This window comes from Lipotes vexillifer, unplaced genomic scaffold (assembly GCF_000442215.2).
Source record: "Lipotes vexillifer unplaced genomic scaffold, Lipotes_vexillifer_v1.1 scaffold903, whole genome shotgun sequence".
In the NCBI taxonomy this organism is placed as follows: Eukaryota; Metazoa; Chordata; class Mammalia; order Artiodactyla; family Lipotidae; genus Lipotes; species Lipotes vexillifer.
In genome coordinates, this window is record NW_006791919.1 from 2,565,641 (window position 1) to 2,588,460 (window position 22,820).

At 36.0% G+C, this 22,820-nt stretch overlaps 1 protein-coding gene across 1 annotated transcript in view; it reads right to left on the minus strand.

Moving 5' to 3' along the window:
• Positions 1 to 293: 293 nt before the first annotated feature.
• PMS1 (PMS1 homolog 1, mismatch repair system component) overlaps positions 294 to 22,820 on the minus strand; it is a 105,616-nt gene continuing 83,089 nt past the window's right edge. Inside the window, exons 10-13 of the mRNA XM_007464974.1 lie at positions 12,262 to 12,744; positions 8,988 to 9,118; positions 5,005 to 5,165; positions 294 to 656 (exon numbers count right to left, since the gene is read on the minus strand). Coding sequence (XP_007465036.1) covers positions 492 to 656; positions 5,005 to 5,165; positions 8,988 to 9,118; positions 12,262 to 12,744 — 940 coding nt within the window. The 3' untranslated portion in view covers positions 294 to 491. The remainder of the gene's footprint in view (positions 657 to 5,004; positions 5,166 to 8,987; positions 9,119 to 12,261; positions 12,745 to 22,820) is intronic.

Sequence of the window (22,820 nt, forward strand, 5' to 3'; positions counted from 1 at the left end):
GGGTGGGGGGGGAGGAGAAGAGAGAATGAGCAAACTCTCTGGTATTTCTTCTTATAAGGGCACTAATCCCACCATGAGGGCCCCACCTCATGACTTCATCTAAACCAAATTACCTCTCCAAAAGGCCCATCTCCAAATACCAAAACACTGGGGGTTAGCGCTTCAACATACAAGTTTGGAGGATACAATTAGTTCCACAGAACCTAGCAAATCAACCACCCAAGAATAGTAAGTATTTTTCAATTTGGAGTTTACAACCAATAATTATTAAGAAGGCTGGTTCTTGAGAATAAAATGAATAGTCTATATTAGTTTATTTAAGATTTTTACTGTTTTGGAAAAACTTTTCAGTATACAAACAGGCCAGTGAAACCTTACTTATAAAACAACCATTTGACACATGATAGTACAAAGACAGTTTAAAACCCAACTCATATTATTTTATGACCATATCGATTTCAATAGTAACAAATTTTCTTAAACATATTTAATCATGTAGCTTCTGGGAGATGGGTTAAATGATGAAAAAATGGGCGACCATGAACACAGCCTTTAATTTCATTTCCAAATTGGTGCTTCATTCTGTAGATAATATCCTGGATGTCCTCTTTTGATAAGTACATGGGTAACTGTCTAGACAGACGCACTGCTTCTCCCTGTGGAGAGAAAGCCATACATTGTACTGTGATATACCCTGAAGCAGAAAACAGGTTTTTACTGGCAAGGAGGAAGACAGAAAATTGAATATATTCTTTTATTATTTACTCACTCAACAAATATTTATTAAACACCAATGATGTGCTAGTCACTGCTGTACGTTCTAGGAATACAGCAGAGAACAAGACAAACAAGATCCTTGCTCTTCTAATACTGACATTCTAGTGCAGAGAAGCAGAAAGATAAAAATACAAAGAAAATTTCAGCGACTAATAGTGCACAAAATTAAACTGGGCAACGTGATAGACAGTGATTGTGTGATTAGGAAAAGCTTCCTCCAGGTGACAATTAAGCTTCAATTTAAGGAACTATGATGCAAAGATGATGGGGAAAGAAAAGCATTTCAGACAGAGGGAACAGAAAGAACTGAATGGTCATGTGGGAGCAGCAGAGTTACTAAAGTGAAGAGATGAACAAGAAAAGGAGTTAGGCAGGGGCCAGATCTCCCTTTGGGACAGGGTAAGCAATGTGGGTATTAATCTGAATGCACAGGGAAGTAACCAGAGGGTTTTTAAGCAAAAGCCTGACATTCGTTTCACATTTTAAAACAATCAGTCTGGCTACTTTGTGAAGTATGGCTTGAGGCAGGTCAAGAAGAGAAGCAGGAGTCTTGCAGGCAATCACTGCAGTCCTGGTGAGAGCTGTTTTTTAAAATTAATTATATATATATATATATATTATTGAGTGTAACATACAATATTATGTAAGTTACAGCTGTACAATATAGTATTCATAATTTTTAAAGGTTACGCTTCATTTACAGTTACTATAAAACCTGGCTATATTCTCTGTGTTGTACAATATATCCTTGTAGCTTATTTTATAAACTAATCATTAATCCCCTACTCCTATATTGCCTCTGTTTTACCTCTCCCCACTGGTAACCACTCAATTGTTCTTTATATCTGTGAGACTGTTTCTTTTTTGTTATTATATTCACTGGTTTGTTGTATTTTTTAGATTCCACATATAAGTAATATCATACTTATTTCACTTAGCATAATACCCTCCAAGCCCACCCATGTTGTTGCAAATTTTCATTCTTTTTTTTGTGGCTGAGTAGTATTCCATTGAATATATACCATATGATAACCTCAACAGATGCAGAAAAAACTCCTGACAAAATTCAACATCTATTTATGATAAAAACTCTCTAGAAAGTAGGCACAGAGGGAATATATATCAACATAATAAAGCCCATTTATGAAAAACCCACAGCCAACATCATACTCAATGGTGAAAAGCTGAAAGCATTTCCTCTACCATCAGGAACAAGACAAGGTTACCCACTCTCACCATTTTTATTCAACACAGTATTGAAAGTTGTAGCCACAGCAATCAGATAAGAACAATAATTAAAAGGAATACAAATTGGAAAGGAAGAAGTAAAACTGTCACTATTTGCAGATGACATGATGCTATACATAGAAAATTCTAAAGATGCCACCAGAAAACTACTAGAGCTCATCATGAATTCAGCAGATTTGCAGAATACAAAATTAATATACAGAAATCTGTTGCATTTCTATACACTATCAGAGAGAGAAATTAAGGACATAACCCCATTTACCATTGCATCAAAAAGAGTAAAATACCTAGGAGTACACTTACCTAGGAGTACACCTACCTGTACTTGGAAAACTATGACACTAATCTAAGAAACTGAAAATGACACAAACAGACAGAAAGATATACCATGTTCTTGGATTGAAAGAATAGTTAAATGAACATACTACTCAAGGCCATCTATGGATTCAATGCAATCCCTGGTGAGTTTTTGACTAGGGAGATAGTAGTGAGATGGAGGGAGTTATAAAAGACTCCTGACATGAGTTGGAGGTAAAGTCAAGACTGCTGATGGACTGGTTATGAAGGATGCAGAATCAAGGATAATTTTTGGTATGGTAGTGCTGTTTTCTGAGATAGGGAAGACTGACAGTTTGGGGGTAAAATAGCATTAGTGAAGTTGGCTTGTTTTAAGATTTATTTTTTTCAAAAATTGTTGTACTTCAAAGATCCTGAATACTAACATTATTCTAACCACATACTCTCTCCCATTATCTTTCAGATCATCCTACTTCCTTTATTCCAACTAAATCTATTCTTCTTCTTCACTTTGACATTTAATCTCCTCAATCCTTCCTAATTCTCCTGGCCCACAAGCACCCTTCTGTCATCTTTCCGTACTTCAGGTATGAATAGTTAGTGAGGCATTAAAGATACTATCTCTAGCTTCACTTCCTGCATTCCCTCTAGATTCCAACTAGAATCTAAGGGCAGGTTCTTACTAGAATTAATTCATCTTTATATCCCTCGAGGATTAAACAGTTTCTTATATATATTATGTGTTCAAATTTCATTACTCACCCTTTTTTCCTTACACCATATTCCTCTTGCTAATCCTTACCCTTGGATAAATTCTACCGAGCATTGTTGGAGAATCACAAAACTTGCTGGCTGGATCCAATACCAATATTAGCTCTTATGAGCCTTTAATGTCATTTGAATATCCTATTCTTCTCTAATCAACCTTCTCTTGAAGTACCTGCAGCTCTTATTTTCACATCGTTTCCAATATACTCAAACCCTCAAGCGCCTCCCCAGCCTCTTCAGTCTCAGCAGATAACCTCTCCTATTTCATTACCACATACATCATACATGACTTCTCTCAAGTTTACCTCAAAATATTTTAACTTTCACTTTAAAGCTCTCCCCTCGTCTGCTCTTGATTCAGAGAATGGTTTCACCTTTCTAAAGCTTATATTGTTAACTCATCTCCCTTCCTGCCTCTTCTGGAACATCTGCTTTTCAATCTTTTACTGTAAGACTTTTTCAATGAATTCAATACAAACATGTTCTCTTTTGTCCCTTCACCACCATGTAACTTGCTGCCTACACTTTTCACCACTGCTCCCACTCTTTCACTATCACTACTACTTTTCCATTATGGCTCTCTTCAAGGATATAACTGCCATCTAGCAGCCACACCTGCTGGTCTTCTAGCAACTATACCCTATAGAGAATGTGATACTACTTATTTATTTTTAAGTTTCTTTCCTCCCTAGACTTGTATATCCACTCCTCCCTTGATTTGTATATCCACTCCTCCCTTGATTCTTTTTTTACTCTTCTATCTTTATCTTCGATTCATCTTATTCAGCTTGACCATCAATGGAAGCATAACTATGGTTCTGACAGAAGTTCTCTTTTTTCCTTAGACTATCTTCCCTAAGAATCACATCCACTATTGTCTTAACGTAATGAGAGGTACAGTATTAGTAAAAGTATTTGTAACTAATCCCAACCATTTTTTCCTCTTATTTCTGAAATCTTACTTCTTCCCATGTTTATCTGCGATACACAAAACACTACCCACAACTCCCTCAACCTTTATTTAGTTTATACCAACTCCTTCACAAGAAAAGTTTCAGGTCCCTAGAAACTATCAGTGTTGAATTGCCTCCACAATAGGTTGGCAGTTTCCATAGGACAAACCTCTTGAAGTATTCACAGAATGCTACTGACTATAATCTTCAGGAAGGGTAAAAAATGGACTTTCCTGTTGAGGAAATCTGACCCTCAGAATTCACGGCCCACCATGATCACAGTCTAAACAAAAATTACTCATTTTTTAAAAGGAAGAAAATAAACTTTATTATAAAGTTCAAAATAACACCAGTCAACCTTGAGGGACAGAACCTCAATATAGAGACAATCACTTATTGTTTTACCACCAAATGCCCAACACTTGGACATTTAAAACTTTATAACCTGCCTCCATCCTCTATTACTTTGAATTTATTTTTTAATCCACTTTTACTTCTCATTTGTGGTAGATACTGCTAGAAAATGAAAATTTCCATTTATTCAATAATCTACATTTTTCATTCCCCCTCCCCTCTTTTGCTCTTGAAGAGATCAGGACTTAAAATCACATTACAGTTCTTTTTAGACAAGTGTTTGGTATCAAGGTGGAGCAATTTTGAATCCCTTCTAAACAAAACAAAACAAAACAAAAAACTTCACAAAGTATCTCATGCATAAGGCTCTTCCTCAATATGTACTCAAGAAATAATGTTATAGTAAGGATCCATGATAGAGTTTACCACAACCAGTCCATGATGTGAAACTTTTAATGGAGTTTTTTTTTTTTAAATAGTATTTCCTCTTGCAAACAGATAATAAGCCTTATAGAAACTTTACTATTTTGAAACCATTTACTATTTTATTAAGGAAAAGTTAAGTATCTTAAAACCTAGACAATCTACATAAGCTAATAATGCATACCTCTAAATAACTTATCACTTTGCGAGGTCTACATTCATAAACTTCCTTTGCATTTTTGTTTAATATAGCGTTAAGAATTTCTTTTAAATCCATCACTCCATAGAATGGAAGACAATTAGCCATTCCTTCTATTTCCAAGTAGTTTTCAGCAATGCTAACTCCTAAAAGAAAAAAATAAATAAAACCACATATATAATTAGTTTTGTTTAAACTATATTCCAGAAAATGTCTATTAAAAACAAAATCACTGTTAAAATATTTAGTTAACCTTCATTAGAATTTAATAGAGTCAGGAAAAGGTTTTGTTCCTTAGTTGAAGAACAAATAATAATTTCACACAGGATTTCACATTCACATTAAGTCGTAAGTGCTCAAAGAAACCACATGTGCTTTACATCATTTAATTTAATCTCAGTTACTGTTGTTCTGTTCCCTACATTTATTTAGAACATTTCTTACTTTGGAGAGAAAATGGAGCCCCATTATTATTTATTAAAATAAAACTGGTTTAAATGTTTTAACAACTGCTGCTGTTCAAATTCTATCCTACTGTTTTAATATCTAAAAACCTGAATTATTCTATGATTAGTTTAACTTAACAGGTTATTATAAAAATACTCACAGTAACTTATTTTCTTCCAGCTTTATTGAGATATATTTGACATATAACACTGTGTAAGTTTAAGGTGTACAAAGTGTTGATAAACACACATATAAACTACAAAATGATTACCACTATAGTAACTTATTAATATATTAGCAATTTGAGGAAATGAAATACTAATGTTTATTTTACTAGAATAATGTTTAAATCTGACATATTATCTATTATTTAAACTAAATAATTTAGCGATTAAAATAAAACTAAAAAGTAGCAACATGAGTAGATATATAATGGGGTAAAATATCCATAACAGCATATATTCCCAAGCATCAAATTTGGCTTTAGAATGCATTTTATAATTTTAGAAAATAGCAGAAATTTGTTTTCTTTGGTTATATCTGTGTAACAATGTTCTTAATATTGGAGACCACAAAATGTTACCTATAAGTACCTATAAGTAAAAAAATAAACCAAAAAAAGAGATAGTCCCATGTTGGTAAGTGGTAGCTATCAATGGAAAAATTTTGAGAGGAGTGACGTAGCTTGAAGAGTTTCAGGTCCTGAGATGTCAACGACCCTATTCCTAACCTGTTCCCAGTTACAGATTAGTTCCTTGACCTGAATGGCAGATGCACTGGTGGTATACTAAACAGAGACGGCATCCTAATGTTCTTCCCTGGAAACAACTGGAGAATAATATAAGAAGATACATAATCAAGTGTTAAGGGGTAAAATACAGAGCTTAGCGAAGGAAGACAAAATGAGAGTTTGAGCAACCAGGGGAACTTAAATGGGACTTGAAACAGGGTTTAGATAGGCAAAGAGGAGGTAGCAGAATATTCCAGTTCACATCTTTTTATACAGATAGTAAAATTTATCAGTCAAGAGACTTTCACTATTGCTGCTTCTATACCATTTACAATATGATTTGACTGAGAAGTCTAATACTGTCTACATGAATGCTGGAAAATTATACACATTTCACAGAATTATTTGTGGATATGGGTAAAAAGTATATGGCAACAAACAAGGAAACTGAGCAATATTTTAATATCTGTGCTTGCAAAATTTAGATATGGAAAACTTAGAGACATTTGGAATCACGTTCAAGAAGTTTCCATAAAATTCTGTGAAATGCTTCCCAATTTCCCGAAAATACTTCAATAAGTAGTTTGACAAGTTTTCAGTTCCTAAAATGTGTAATTCTTATTGATACAGAACAAAAGCTATTCTCATTAACAAGCAAAGTTCTTAGGGTCACATTCAGAATCTTTTTCCTTAAAGCCAGATGTATTCTTCCTCTTTCAAGTGCTTTTATCTAAAGATGTTTTATGACAACTGGCAAGCTGCTGATCAAAAGTTAGTCCAATACAACAAAACTCTCACTAAAAAACGGAGAAATGGTCTTTAAGAAAACATGACATAAAAATTAATGAATGAAAAAATGGTTTTAAAAAAATGAAGAAAAAAAAATGAATGCCTTTAACTTGATCTGTTACTGAGAGGAGAAATAATGCTGATGATAATCGAGGTAAAGTTAATTCCAATCAAATCAAGTCAGTTCGCAGATGACTGGCTTATTCATTTCCATATCTTTGGTGCCATGCAAAGTACCTGGCATTTACAGGACTTAAAAACATTCTCTACAAGCTGAAAGCATCTGTGACACAGAAACTTACTGGGTAACTCAAAAACAAACATGCTCTTGGAACAGGCAGGGTACTTATCCTAACTTAAAAAAAATTGTTGTGATAACATCTTTCATGAAAAAAAAAAAGTACCTGCCACCAATGCCACATAGTTAATTAGGAAAATAGATTAAGAAAAAAATATCTTGCTACATACATACATACACATACATAAACTCCTTGCTTCACACTTCAAATAAATTTTTAAAATGTCAGAAGTCCTGAGGATGAAAGATTTCTAGGAGGACCAAAAAAATGACTACAAGTCAGTTCAGGTCAGAAAGGGGTTGCTGGAAGAAAAGAGAATATCTGAACACGTACCATTGCCGAATACTATGCTGATTTACCTAAGTACCTAGTTTAGTGCTAACAACTTCATGAAGTAAATATATCAGTTTTAATAGGAAATCAACATAAATTAGTTAAGAGTTGGTTTTAAAGGCAGATTGCTTGGGTTCATATCCTGGTTCTACCACTAATCTGTACCCTTAGGCAAACTTAGTTTCTCCATGCCTCAATTTTTCTATTTATAAAAAATGGGCACAGTAACAGAACCACAGGGCTATTAGAAAGATCAAATGAATTAATACATTTAATACTTAGACTACTGCCATGCACATAATAATTATTACTTGCTATTGATGAGGTAACACTGAGGCCAACTGACTTTCCCTAGAACACGTGTTTTTAAATGGCAGAGGTGGGATTTAGACTAACTCTTCACTCCAAATCTAAATATCCAGGATTGAGGTTAGGAGGAAAGAAGTTCTGCATAGATTTTCTTAAAACTGCTAGTCAACAAAGTTAAAGTTTGGAACACCAAAGCATTTTCTGTATATATTCCATTTCATGGTTTTGTACATTGTTTTTACTTACTTTCTTTTCATGTCTCAGTAAAACAATCCTTTAAAAATTTTCTACACTGTTTTGTTTTTGTACACTTTGGTCATGGCAAGTTTAGGGGAGGGTGGAGGAAGGGACAGTGGAATCACTCTTCCTGGTACCTTTGTGCTGCTTGATACCAGATGAAAGCAAAGTAATAGGACAAGACTGGCCTAGGTAGCTAGCGCAGAAGGCAGTTAAGTATGGAAACTATGAAAGAACAGAGAAGGGGCCAGCCAGGAAAACTGAAGTCTCCTAGCCAGAAGAATTTTCTTTTTTCTCCCCACCTAGTGAATTTCCACAGTAAGCAAACAGTATTATGACAGGTTTTTTAGCAAAGCCATGGAATCAAATCATCCACTCTCCAAACAGTAAGACTGTTAATGCTACACATCTAATTGGCAAAACAAGTAAATGCTTTTAAAAAAGGAAAAGAGACGTTTAATTTTGTTAGTCAATTCTAGTACCCTACATGTCTATTTCTGCTTCATCATCTAAGGAGTATTTAATAATTTAGTTAGACACAGCAGGCAGTTTGCATATTGTGGCAAAGGATGGCAAAAATTACAATTACTTGATTAGTTATGGAAATGCTAAAATACAAGGCAATGGACTGAAAGAGATGCTAAACTTGCTTGTTTCAGGCAGAGGTGACCTTTCTGAAATATGACTGTTTTTACGAAGCTGACACTGTACTTTTGGTGAGACAAAAATATACCTTGATATCTGTAAATTACAAAACCCAAAAGTAACTTTTGGAACAAGACTTATTTTTCCAAGTCAGGAAGTATTAAACCACATTATCATACCTGGTATCAATTTTATCTTGAAACCATTTGCTGTGAGACGAGGATCGGACAGGTAAGTTGATCCACTGTATCTTTGGTCATCTGCTGTCATTTTATGTAAAATCTCTAAATAATGAGATCCATTAAAAAGACTGAAAAAGAAATTATGGCCCTTTAACTTATTAAATACGTAAAATGAAATAAGAGAATTTACGGAGAAAAGTTAATCCGACGGCCCTTTAAAAAGTGTTATCATCACTAACCAAAATACAAAGGTATAAGGAACCCTGTGAGAAACTTTACCTTTTTACATTTCTGTTAATACTTCGTAGACCTACCATATATACAGTGTACAGAAAGGAGGAATAGACACAAAAGACAGTTTCTATCTTCTAGAATGTTATACAAACAATGTGAAATTTAAAAAGTACTCTATAATACAAATGAAAACTTTATTTATAAATAACGCCATTTTATACCTTTATTTAAAAAGACACATTGTCAAGTTATTGATGTAGTCCATCCTATGTAATAGTCTATTGCCAGTCAAGGTTTCTTCAATAAGAAGATAAGCATGTATCTTTTTCTCCCAAGAACTTATAAAAGTAATTCAGGGCTTGGGAGAGATACTTCCAGTATACTATAGGCATGGTATGTTTGCCAAAGGTGGCATACGCTGAGTGGTACTAGCCCTAAACAAAATTTTGAGGTGGCCAAAGATTATCTAGGGCACAAATTAACCTTTCATGCTGGTTTTAGGCTTGGTTAGGTGCTTCATAACATGTTATTTACAGTAATGTGTCGGTTACAGTTGACACCTATGTAAATAAGGCACTGTTCTATATTCTATCCAGTGCAGGATGATGAGCTGCTACTTCTTCATTAAAATCTTGTACCCCTTGAAAATTAAATGAATAGATGATGTCTTTGCTTATCACCTCTGAAAGCTTGAGGACCCCACTGGCTATAAGAGCAGATATCATGGAGAGGAGAACTTTGGCTATATAGCAGATGTGCGCTGTCTGGTCTAACCCAACATTGAGAAGATCAATCTGAGAGCCGGTGGCGGTGGTAGTGGTGGTGATGATATAGTATAGAAATTAGTGGTGCAGGGTCTACAGTTACTGTCAAGATTGGAATGCTGGATCCACTGCTTATATACTGACTGTATGAGCCTTGGTAAGTTACTTAACATTCTGTGTTTCAGTTTCCTCATTAAAACGTGGATACCTCTCATATGGTTATTGTGAAGATCAGATCATGAAAGCAAGGGGCTTAGTAAAGTTCCTATCATATAGTAAGAGCTCAATAAATATGAGCCATTATTGTTATTATTATTGAGCTCTTACTTTGTATTTTATAATCTCTAAATTATATGCTCCGTTGAGAGATAAACTACACAACCTGCATTAGAACTCTGACACGAAAATTGAGCCCAACCCATAATTACCTTCTTTATGACTCAGTTTTTAAAAACTTATATTATTAACTGTGATGGGGATGTCATATTTCAGAAGAAAGGTGAAAACAATTTTGAATTAAGCTTTGTTGCTGTCCATGTTCAAATAAGAAAGATTTATTCTCAGGCTAGTATGGACCCCAAATAATAACTTTTAATTTATCTGTTTTTAAATAACAGAATGTCACAAAGAAGAATATTTTTAAAAACCTATAATTCATAAAGCACAAAAATATTTTTGAGATCTAAATGAAAATTTACGAATACCATTTAGAAAAGCAGTGGAGTATACAAATACACCCTAGCTCTTTTTAAGGGAAGAAAAAGAAAAGTACTATCAGATTTTTGAACTGTTTTAATTAAGCCTAAGGCTGTACTAATTCTTTTTAATTCTTTCTTTGACAGTTTCCTAGCCGGTCTTAAAAGAATACTGTAAAAGACACTGGGTTTTAGTTACTGTGATTACTATTGCCTTAATTAAAAAGATAGCTTTATCAAATGTCTTTTTGGTTCTGGCCTGTTTTTCTTTCTGGAGGCAGGGTCTTTAACACAAGGGTTTAAATACATTTTTTAAATGATTTCTGATTTATTCTTGGAAGTCTGAAACAGAACGTTGGCCTCCAAAACAAATTGTCATCTTTTTAATTTCAGGTTTTTTCTCCTTTGTCATAAATATAATTTCTTCTACCTATATCAGACTAAAAAAGAAATATTAAGTACAAAAAAGTGAAATGTGAGTAGATTATTTAACAGTTATTTGTTTTTACAGAAAACAATTTGCTCACATAGGATATGAAAAGGAAATTCCCCCATTTTACAATCTATCATAAAGCTAGTTCAGGCAACAATCATCAATGGATAAAACCATTAGATGGAAAGGTTATCGGGGAATTTTAAGATGGACCATCAGGTTGTCAGCAGCTGAACCCAGTGATAAGTGCCTTTTGATGTGATGAAATATGAAGTACATAGCACCACCTATTAAGCAGTCTTACCAGAAAGTAGAATCTAAATCTATTCAATCCTCCTGAGCTAACTTCCATTTAAAAATGGGAGAGGGAAAAACAAGTAAACACCATCACAAGAAAGCAAGAGAGACAAACAGAGACAATGGGATATTCCAATGAACAAGTAACTGAGAATCTACAATACATTAACGGTGTGATATTAGAAGAGATTTAAAATACAAAGCAAAATGTAATGGCTGGACCTTGTTTAGATATAAATTAAATTTAATTTAAAAACTATAAAAAGACATTCTGAGACAATGAGGAACAATTCCAAGGAATCAGTATTGTGTAACGCATGAAAAGAGGCATTGTGGCTAAGAAAATGGCCATTTTAGAGAGCAACATACTGAAAATTCTAAGGATGGGAATCGTTCTAAATCCTTTAGCGAAAGGAAAAACATACATGTGTGTGTGTGCATGTATATATATATATATCAAGAACAGACAGTAAATGTGACAAAATCTTGATAATTGTTGATAAAGGCATTCATTGTACAATTCTGTTTTGGTATATGTTTGAAATGTTAAAACAAAGAGTGCACAATGAAGAAGAGTCATGGCAATCCAATGTCAGGACTACCCTGGGAAAATCACTAATGTACAGGGGGGAACTGAGTTTGATATTTATTAACTGCAGAAGTAAATGATCTAGAATATTCTAAAATTATTTATTTAAAAGCAATTCCATTAAATATTTGAAATCAAATTACAAAAATTTCTTTATATAAATACCACTTTTCCCTGCTAGGAAACTCTTTCAACTTTTTACCTTCAATTTCAATAAATGTTTTTAGAGTAAAAAAAAAACTATATTACTTCACCATACCTCTCTGTTAATATAATTGGCTTTTCAAGTGGCTCTGCAGGAAGTTTGTGATTCTCAAGAAGTCTTTTAAATAGCAGAGCTTCTTCCACTCTATATGGATTTAATAACATTATCTCTGTTTTGGATGTAATTAACCATGCATCAGGAAACTTGAGATTGTGGATCAAGTAAGATTCGTCCTTTTCTTCTAAGTCAAATTTCCTATGTTTATCAGAATTCTTTTTTAAGTTTTCCATAGAAAACGGGATCTGAACTTTTTTAATGTTTTGGGTTTTTTTTTCAATTTGGGACTGAAAGAGCTCATCAAGTTTTGGCTGATTAGATAATGAAGTTTTCAACTTGTTCTTCTGTGCCAAATTCCATGCGCTGGTGGGTTTTATCCTTTTTTTGCCATCTTTTAATGATACTTGCGACTCCTGTTCAATGGCTCTCTTGATTTGCCTATTGTATCTTTCCAAGTCTTTAGTAGCCTTCTCTTCATATCTATGAATAGAGATAAAAAAGAACTAATGAAGTCATAATGAGAAATACATTAACCATCCGAAGCAAATTTTATAAAAAATAAAGAGCTGGCATTCCAGGTTTAGTAACGACAAAGGAGCTCATATTGGATTAATGCACCTTAATATAACCATAAGCTCTGAACAAAATACAGAAATCAACCATTTAAAATAGGCACTGAAGAGCAATGAAAAGCACGCAGAATTTGGAATGGATTCAACCCTTGAAAAAGGAGATCCACATTTATACCACTTTTACCCAGAGGGCGGTCCCCAGAGCATTAAGGAAGAGTAGCAAGAACTCAGTCAGAAAGCTGCACTCTTATTAGACTGAGTCATCAGAACACAGAACTCCCTGCTTCCAAAACAACTGGAAATTGAGGGAGAAAATCCCGTGTGAGAATCTAGAGGAAAATAACCACTAGAAGGCTAAATAAGCTAAACAGAGATTTCAGTGGCTGCCTGCTGCAGGAGAAAGAGAGTTTGGAGTTTAAATTTCACATAATTAGATGACTTGGAAAACACTTTGGGCTTTCAATTAAAACTGGAGGAGGGCTACATCTTACATCTTAGGGGTAAGGAAACAAAACAAAAACAAACAAACAAACAAAACAAAAAACTATGTTCTAGAACTAAGGAAGCTGCCCTAGGACTAACAGCAAAATTTAAAGTCCTTGCCTAAGGAAGTGTAAAACAAAGTCTCCTTAAGCTCCAGGTGATCTGTCAGCAATTTAAATGCGTGGTAGAACAAAACCCAACACTTTTTGGAAGATAATAGAATCCAGAGTTTCTACAAGGTATCAACCACAATGTCCATTATACGCGCAAAAGTTACCACTCAAGCAATAAAAAAGGAAAATGTGAGTTATGGTAAAGAGAAAAAGTGGACAGTAAAAACCAATCCCAAGATGATGATGTAGATGTTGGAACTGCAAAAAAAAAAAAATGTTTTTAATTGGTCTTTACATATATTTAAGGACTTAAGAAAAAGATGATCACAATGAGAGACTAGAAGGGGTAATCTCAACAGAGAAGGGAAATTATAAAATGAACCAAATGGAAGTGGAAATTCTAAAACTAAAAAATAGAATATCTGGGTAGACTTAACAGCAGATAAGAGATGGCAAAAGAAAGGATCAGGAAATCTGAAGACAGATCAAAGGAAGTTATCCAGTCTGAATAACAGAGAGAAAAATGATTGAAAGAAGACTGAAAAAACACTTCAGTGACTTATGGCAAAACAAGCAACCTAACATATATGTAATTTGAGTCCCAGATAAAAAATATAAAAGTAATGGGGTAGGGACTTTCCTGGTGGCACAGTGGCTGAGAATCCACCTGCCAATGCAGGGGACATGGGTTCAAGCCCTTGTCCGGGAAGATCCCATGTGCTGCGGAGCAACTAAGCCTGTGAGCCACAACTACTGAACTTACGCTCTAGAGCCTGCGAGCCACAACTACTGAGCCCGTGTGCCTAGAGCCCGTGCTCCACAAGAGAAGCCACTGCAATGAGAAGCCCTTGCACCGCAATGAAGAGTAGCCCCCGCTTGCCGCAACTAGAAAAAGCCTGTGCACAGCAACAAGACCCAATGCATCCAAAAAAAAAAAAAAAAAAAATGGGGTAAAAATATTCAAAGAAATTATGGCTGAAAGTTACCCAATTTGGATAAATACAACATTTTACAGATTCAAGAAGGTCAGTGAACCCCAAGCAGGAAAAATGCAAAGAAATCCACAGCTTAAGTACATTAGAATCAAACTGCTGAAAACCAAAGATAAAGATAAAATCTTAGAAGTACAGAGGAGGAAAAAAAAAGATGTTACAAAAAAGGAGAACCACAACAAATGATGGATATAACTTCTCATCATAAGCAATGTAGAGCCAGATAACAGTGAATAACATCTTTTAAGTGCTATAAGAATCCAGAATTCAACTATATCCATAACCATTTACTTCAAACTTGAAGATGAAACAGACATTTTCAAAAAGAAAGCTGAGATCTGTTGCCAACATAATTACATTATTAAGAAATGTCACCACATGGAAACTCAGACTTATAGGAAAAATGATGAGCACCAAAAATGGTAACTATGTAGGTAAACAGGGAAAAAAAAAAGATCTTTTGAAAAATTCTCTTATTTCTTTGAAAGATAACTGTTTCAATTTTAAAAGTAATATTTAAAGGTGCGGTTTATTTTTACGTAGATGTAAAACATATGACACCAACTATGTAAAGGACAGGGGTGGTAAGTGGAATTATACTTGGAACATTTTTATAGTTTATGTGAAATGGTATCCTATTTTTAAAATAATTAATTAATTAATTTTATTTATTTATTTTTGGCCACATTGGGTCTTCGTTGCTGCACGCCAGCTTTCTCTAGTTGTGGCGAGTTGGGGCTACTCTTCATCGTAGTGCACGTGCTTTTCATTGTGGTGGCTTCTCTTTTTGTGGAGCATGGGCTCTAGGCACGCAGGCTTCAGTAGTTGTGGCATGTGGGCTCAGTAGCTGTGGCTCATGGCCTCTAGAGCACAGGCTCAGTACTTGTGGTGCACGGGCTTAGTTGCTCTGTGGCATATGGGATCTTCCCGAACCAGAGTTCGAACCTGTGTCTGCTGCATTGGCAGGTGGATTATTAACTGTTGTGCCACGAAAGTCCCTAAAATGGTACCCTATTAACTCTAAGTAGATTATGATAAATTAAGGATGTATAATGTATTCCCCAGAGCAAAAAATAAGGCAAAGCCAATAGAGGAATTAAAATTAAATATGAAATTATATTCTTTTAACCCTAAAGAGGCTGCCTCTCTCCCAAAACAAGGAGGAACAGAGGAACAAAACTGAGAAGGAATAGGAAAATGGTAGACCAAAACACAACCCTATCAATTAATACATTACATGGACTAACTATTGCATTTGAAAGGCAGAGTCTGTAAGACTGAATTTCAAAAGCAATATCCAGAGATGTAAAGGTGTGACCAACAAGGTGGAGTAGGAAGATCCTGAGCTTACCTCCTCCCATGGGCACAACAAAATTATAACTATTTACAGAGCAGCTATTGATTAGAATGAACTAAAGACTAGCAGAGATCTTCTACAACTAAAGATATAAAGAAGGAACCACAATGAGATGGATAGGAGGGAAGGAGTCGTGGTATAGTCAAGACCATACCCCCAGGGTAGAAGACCCACAAACAAGAGAATGATCTCAATCACTGAGCTTCTTTCCAAAGAGCATAGGGTCTGAGCTCCACATTAGGATCCCCAGCTCAGGGGTCCTGCACCAGGAAAGAAGACCTCAGAACGTTTGGCTCTGAAGATTAGTGAGGCTTACTTTCAATAGTCAGAGGGCTAAAGGAAATAGAGATTCCACTCTTAAAGGGCACACACAAAATCTCACACACTCCAAGATCCAGGGCAGAACCAGTAATCTGAAAGGAGCTGGGTCAGACCCACCTGCTGATCTGGGAAAGCCTCCCAGAGGCAGGAGGCAAATGGAGCTCACCGTGGGGACACAGATACTGGCAGTAGCCATTTTAGGGAGCTCATTCTACCATGTGCAATGCTGGTAAGCACCATTTTGGAATCCTCCCTCTAGCTTATTAGCTTTGGGATGCAGTCCTGCCCCAAGCCACCAGCCTGTCAGCATCAGTACTGGGACACCTCAGGCCAAGCAGCTAGCTGGGCAGGGACACAGCACCACACAACAGCAGGCCAGCTGCCACAGGACCCGAGTCGACAGCCCCTTAGGACCCGGCCCCATCTACCAAAGGGCCCAGGATCCGGCTCCCCATACCAGTGCATGGGCACTAGCCCTGGGACATTCAGCCAGCCATTGGAACTGGTCCTGGCACCAGCAGGCAGAGACCAACTCTAGGACCCCACAAGGCCCTGCAGCTGGAAACCCTAGGACCCAGCTCTCCCCACCAGGGATTAGACAACAGACCCAGGACATCTTGGGCCTGGGCCCATACACCAGCCCTGGAAACTCTAAGCCCTGTACCCAGAAATGCCAAGATGCAGCTTTGCCCACCAGTGTGCTGGCGCTAGCCCCAGGACCCAGCCTCACTCACCAGTGGGCCAATACCTACTCTGGGACACCCCAGACTCCACAGCTAAACCATGTCAGGAACTGGGCCCACTCACCAGCAGGCCGACAGCAGCTCTGGGACATCACAACTATACAGAAAGCTGTGTCAGGAACCACCTCTGCCTACCAGCAGGCAGACACTAGGTCAAGGAACCCCAGCTGGCAGCCAGCCACCTGGAGACCCCGCTCCACCCACCAATGGGCCAGGACTAGCCTCGGGACCCCCCCAGGACTCCACAGCCAGTCAACTCATGACCTGGCCCCAACTACCTGTGGGCGGCCCACACCAGTAACCAGGACTCCTCTGGCCATACCAGGACCTGGCCCTGCCCACCATCAGCTGGCACCCTTTGTATAAGGCAGGGCATGGCGACCAACTGGAATGGGGGCCAGCCACAACCACCAGCACACCCACAGTAGTCAGCCCACCACAACAGAAGGACCCACACAACCCACATAGAGGGCACCACTAAAGCACATAGCTCTGGTGACCAGACAGGAGTGTGCTACTGGGTCCCATAGGATGTCTCCTACAAAAGGCCACTTCTCCAAGAGGGGGAAATGGAATGAACCTACCAAATACACAGAAATAAAAACAGCATATTAGGCAAAATGAGGCAAGAGAGAAACATGTTGCAAACGAAGGAAAATGATAAAACCCCATAAGAACTAAGTAAAGTGGAGATAAGCAATCTACCTAATAGAGTTCAAGGTAATGATCATAAAGATGCTTAAAGAACTCAGGAGAAGAATGGACAGACACAGTGAGAAGTTAGAAGTTTTTAACAAAGAGTAGGAAAATACAAAGATAACCAAACAAAGATGAAGAATACAATAACTGAAATGAAAAATACACTAGAAAAATCAACAGTAAATTAGATGATACAGAGGAACAGATCAGTGAGCTGGAAGACAGAGTAGTGGAAATCACTGAAGCTGTACAGAAAAAAATAAAAAGAAATGAGGACGGTTTAAGAGACCTCTGGGAGTCTCTTATGTCAAATGTACTAATGTTCTCATTATAGGGGTGGCAGAAGGAAAAGAGAGAGAGAAAGGGGCAGAGAACATATTTGAAGACATACTAGCTTAAAACTTCTCTAAACCTGGGGAAGGAAACAGACATCCAGGAAGTCCAGGATGCACAGATAGTCCAAAACAGGATCAACCCAAAGAGGACCACACCAAGACACATTGCTATTAAATTGGCAAAAATTAAAGATACAGAGAGTATATTAAAATCAGCAACGGAAAAGCAAGAAGTTATGTATAAGAGAATTCCATAAGGCTATCAGCTGGCTTTTCAGCAGAATCTCTGAAGGCCAGAGGGAATGGCATGATATATTTAGTGATGAAGGGCAAAAACCTACAACCAAGAATACTCTACCCGGCAAGTCTTTTGCTCAGATTTGAAGGAGTGATAAAAAGTTTGACAGACAACCAAAAGCTAAAAGAGTTCAATACCACAAAACTAGCTTTGTAAGAAATGTTAAACACAACAGATAACTTGGTGTGGATGTGGAAAAAAGGGAACCCTCGTGCACTGTTGGTGGGAATGTAACCTGGTGCAACCGCTATGGAAAACAGTATGGAGATTCCTCAAAAAATTAAAACTAGACCTAACATATGATCCAACAATTCAACCTCTGGGTATTTATCCAAAGAAAACATGATAAATATAACTAACATCGATGTATGTTGTATATTAAAGGCGTTAAGAAAGTAAATCCTAAGAGTTCTCGTTCCAAGGGAAAAATATATTTTTTTCTAATTCTTTAATGTTGTATATATATGAGATGATGGCTGTTCACTAAACTTGTTGTGGTAATCATTTTACGATGTATGTAAGTCAAATCATTGTGTTGTACACCTTAAACTTATACAGTGCTGTATGTCAATTATACCTCAAGGAAAAAAAGAGTAGATGCCTAAAAATTTAAAACATTAATATTTTAAATGAAGTGACTACTAATATTTTAAAAATTATCAACATTTAGAAAATGCACTTTGTCAGAAACACCTTCACCTTCAGTATAGTTGAATATTTTTGTTTCACTTTCACATTTACTTTTGCTTTTGCATACTGAAATAAGTACAATGTTCTTTATTCTGCTAATCTATGCTAAGCACAATTTGCCAAGTTGCTTTCAAGTATTTAATCAATTTCCTATGCAATACTCTGGTCTAATTTCTTAGGGAAAAGCACCAAGAGATGGGCAACGGAATCTTTTTCTATCAAAACATCACTAACTCTCAGGGGAAAAAGTACTAAAATACAATGAAGGATTAAAAAAACCCTTTATAATAATGAAAATTTATTTTAAATCTAGGAACATAAAGCACTATCCAGTACAGCAAAATTAAAATGCAGTCCACTTAAATAAAAAAGCAAATTCCAGCTATATGTGTCTACAAGAGTTACACAGATAGCACGGGGGAAAAAAAAGACAGATAGTTTGAAAGTAAAAGAATGGAAAAGATAAACCATGCAAATCGTAAGCATAACAGCAGCTTATAGTAACATACGATGAAATAAATTTCAAAACAAGAAATAATACCACAGATAACAGGAATATTTCATAATGACCAAAGGGAATCATTAGGAAGGTATACTAATCACAAATGTGCATGGATCTAATAACAACAAAGCTTCAAACTATGTGAAGCAAAAAATTACAGATCTAAAAGTAGAAATACATCCAGAATTACAGCTGGGGACTTTAATGCCCCTCCCTTAGGCACTGACAGAATTAGACCAAAACAAAAAAATCAGTAAAGCCTTAAGAAGATTTTAGCAATACTATCAACTACCTTGACTTAATTGTCATTTTAGAACACTACATCTAACAGCTACAGAATCCAGATTCCTTTTAGGTGCCCATTCTTCAAGATATGCTGCTGAGCATAATTCTCAATAAATTTCTAAAGATTTAAATCTAACAGTATTTTCCCTGTCCGTGACAAAATTGATTAGAATTCAGTAGCAATAAGATATTTAGAAAAACTCCAAATATTTGGAAACTAAACAACACAGCTTTATTCATAATATCCCATATCTGGAAAGAACACAATGTTCATCAACTGGAGACTGAGAAAACAAATTGTGGTATACTTATACAACTGAGTATTACTTACTGATTAAAAAAGAATGAACTATATGCATACATTCAACAAACATGGATGAAAACTACAAAAATATTTTGTTGAGGGGAAGAAGCTGGACATAAAGGAGTACATATCATTATGATTTTATATATAAGAAGTTTAAGTACTGGAAAAACCAAGCTAGTGTGAGGGAAATCAAAATAGTGGCTGAGAATGGAGACTGGTTTCTAGGTGGCATTAAAGAACCTTCTGGGCTGATGGAAATGTTCTATATTTTGTTTGCAGTGGTGGTTTCATCGTTGTACACATATGAAAATGCACTGAGCTATATATACATTTAAGATCTATGCATTTCACAGCAGCTAAACTTTACCCAATTTAAAAAACCATTTAAGGTACAGGCAACTAAAAAAAAAAAAAAAAAAAAAAAAACACGGGTTTGTGCCCTGGTTCAGGAAGATCCCACATGCCGCGGAGCAGCTAGGCCCACGAGCCATGGCCGCTGAGCCTGCACGTCCAGAGCCTGTGCTCTGCAACGGGAGGCCACTACAGTGAGAGGCCCGTGTACCGCCCCCCCCCAAAAAAAAGAGTCAGTTTTAGATGTGAAGAGCTCCTTAAATATGTGCTGTATCATCAACATAGAAGAAGCAATTCCCTGAGCACAACAAAAGAAAACTTACACACATTTAATAATTATATACTAGTAAAGTTAAGGTCACTATAATAATAACACTCAAAATAAAAATTATATGATTAAATTTGTAATGGTTTCATAGCTAAATGTTAATTTTTTTGTTACTATTTATTTCTCATTTTAGAGTCAGCAATAAAAAAATAAATTCAAATAAACTGAACACATCCAAACCACCTAATTTAATTCAATTTCAAACAAGGTAATGGACCTTTTAAAATTATACTGGGTAAGGGCTTCCCTGGTGGCACAGTGGTTAAGAATCCGCCTGCCAGTGCAGAGGACACGGGTTCGAGCCCTGGTCTGGGAAGATCCCACACACCTTGGAGCAACTAAGCCCGCGCACCCCAACTACTGAGCCTGTGCTCTAGAGCCCGCAAGACACAACTACTGAGCCCACGTGCCACAACTACTAAAGCCAGTGCACCTAGAGCCTGTGCTCCGCAACGAGAAGCCACTGCAATGAGAAGCCCGCACACTGCAATGAAGAGTAACTAACCCCCACTCACCGCAACTAGAGAAAGCCCACACGTAGCAACAAAGACCCAACGCAGCAAAAAATAGATTTATTAAAAAAAAATTATACTGGGTAAAAAGTTAAGAGGTCTTTTCTTTTTGGTTAACAATAACAGAAGTAAAATGAAACTTCTGGGGCCAAAGACAGCAGTCTCGTATAGTGGTTATATCAACCCTTTTCTAAAAAATTGAGATGCCTGGGTCCTACCCTCAGAGTTTCCAATTCTCCACACCTAGGCTGGAGTTGGGCAGCATTATCTTTAAAATGAGTTTTAAGTACTAAGAATAGTGTTTGGCACACAGTAAATGATAATAAATGTTCGTTATCATTATTTTCTATCAAGAAACACCTATCTTATAATGAACGGGGCACACAATTGACTAAACGTTGGTAATTATTTGAGCAACCTTGCTAAAAAGTTCTTTAAATGCAGTTTTAAAATTGAGACTAGAAAATGTTATTTCTAATCTTAAGAAACTCTTAAGAAACTGTTTGAATTCTACTGTAGATAATATATATACATTTTTAAGGAGAAATTTGAGTAGTTATGTACTAGGAAATAAAAATGATACTATTGGGAGAATGGAATTAAATGTTAATAGTGAGACTAAAACACAAGAAACAAGCACGTTATGTAATTTGTACTCAGCATATGTTTGTTGAATAAAGAAATGTTAGCTGGAGAATGTAAAAAAGCCTTTATTTCACTGTGAACTAGATGAATGAAAAATGCCTCTTTTGGTTACTGACCAGGCCACGTTCATAATTTTTTACGTTATTTTCTCCCATTTCCGCTTAGAATCTGAAGTTCTGGATTATAAAACACAAAATTTTCAATACAGTTTACCTTCAATAAGTACTATAAATAAGTATTTTTAGCTCTTAGACATTCAAACTCAAGATTTCCTCCTACGGTGGAAAATGAGTTCAAGATGAAGGTTACCATTTGTAATTAATTATGATGTGCAAATTTTCACATATGGTACTAATCTTTTGATTTATTCAAGAAGTCAATTTAATTAGTTCCTTGGGAAATATAAAAAGTTATGTCCAAAGGAATATTAAGTAAATGTTAAGTAAAAACAGCTGTTATCTTCAACTTTATATCATTAAGGGATTTAGTAACTTGAACAAAAAATATTAATTCTGATTTATCAGTAATCAATTGAAATGTTTCTGTGCCTCAAGATTACATGTAATTTTAAAGTTTACTTACCATTTTTCAATAATATCCCAAGTACAGTATTGTTCTAAGTTATTTTAAGTAGAAATATGTTCATAGCTACTACAAATGAAAGTTCAAGTTCACATCAATTGACTGAGAACCCAGTGGGAGGACACAGTGGTTTCTAATCCACTAGAGGAAAGGAGAAGAAAGCAAGGGGGAAAAAAAAATCCAGAAAGGAAAAATTTTTAAATGTAGGTACCCTCTATTGCAAAGTCTATCCTAAGCTCTTGGTAGAAAACCCGGATCCAATGTCTTATTCAAAACTGTTTGAACCTTCCATGATCTGACCAGCCTACCCCATCTTTCTTTATCACACTCCCCCATAATCCATTCCTGTCATAAAGGGCATCTTCCAGTTCCTCAATAACTCTATTTTCCTTCTAGCTTCTGGGCATTCTTACATGCTGTTCCTTCTACACAGAAAATTCC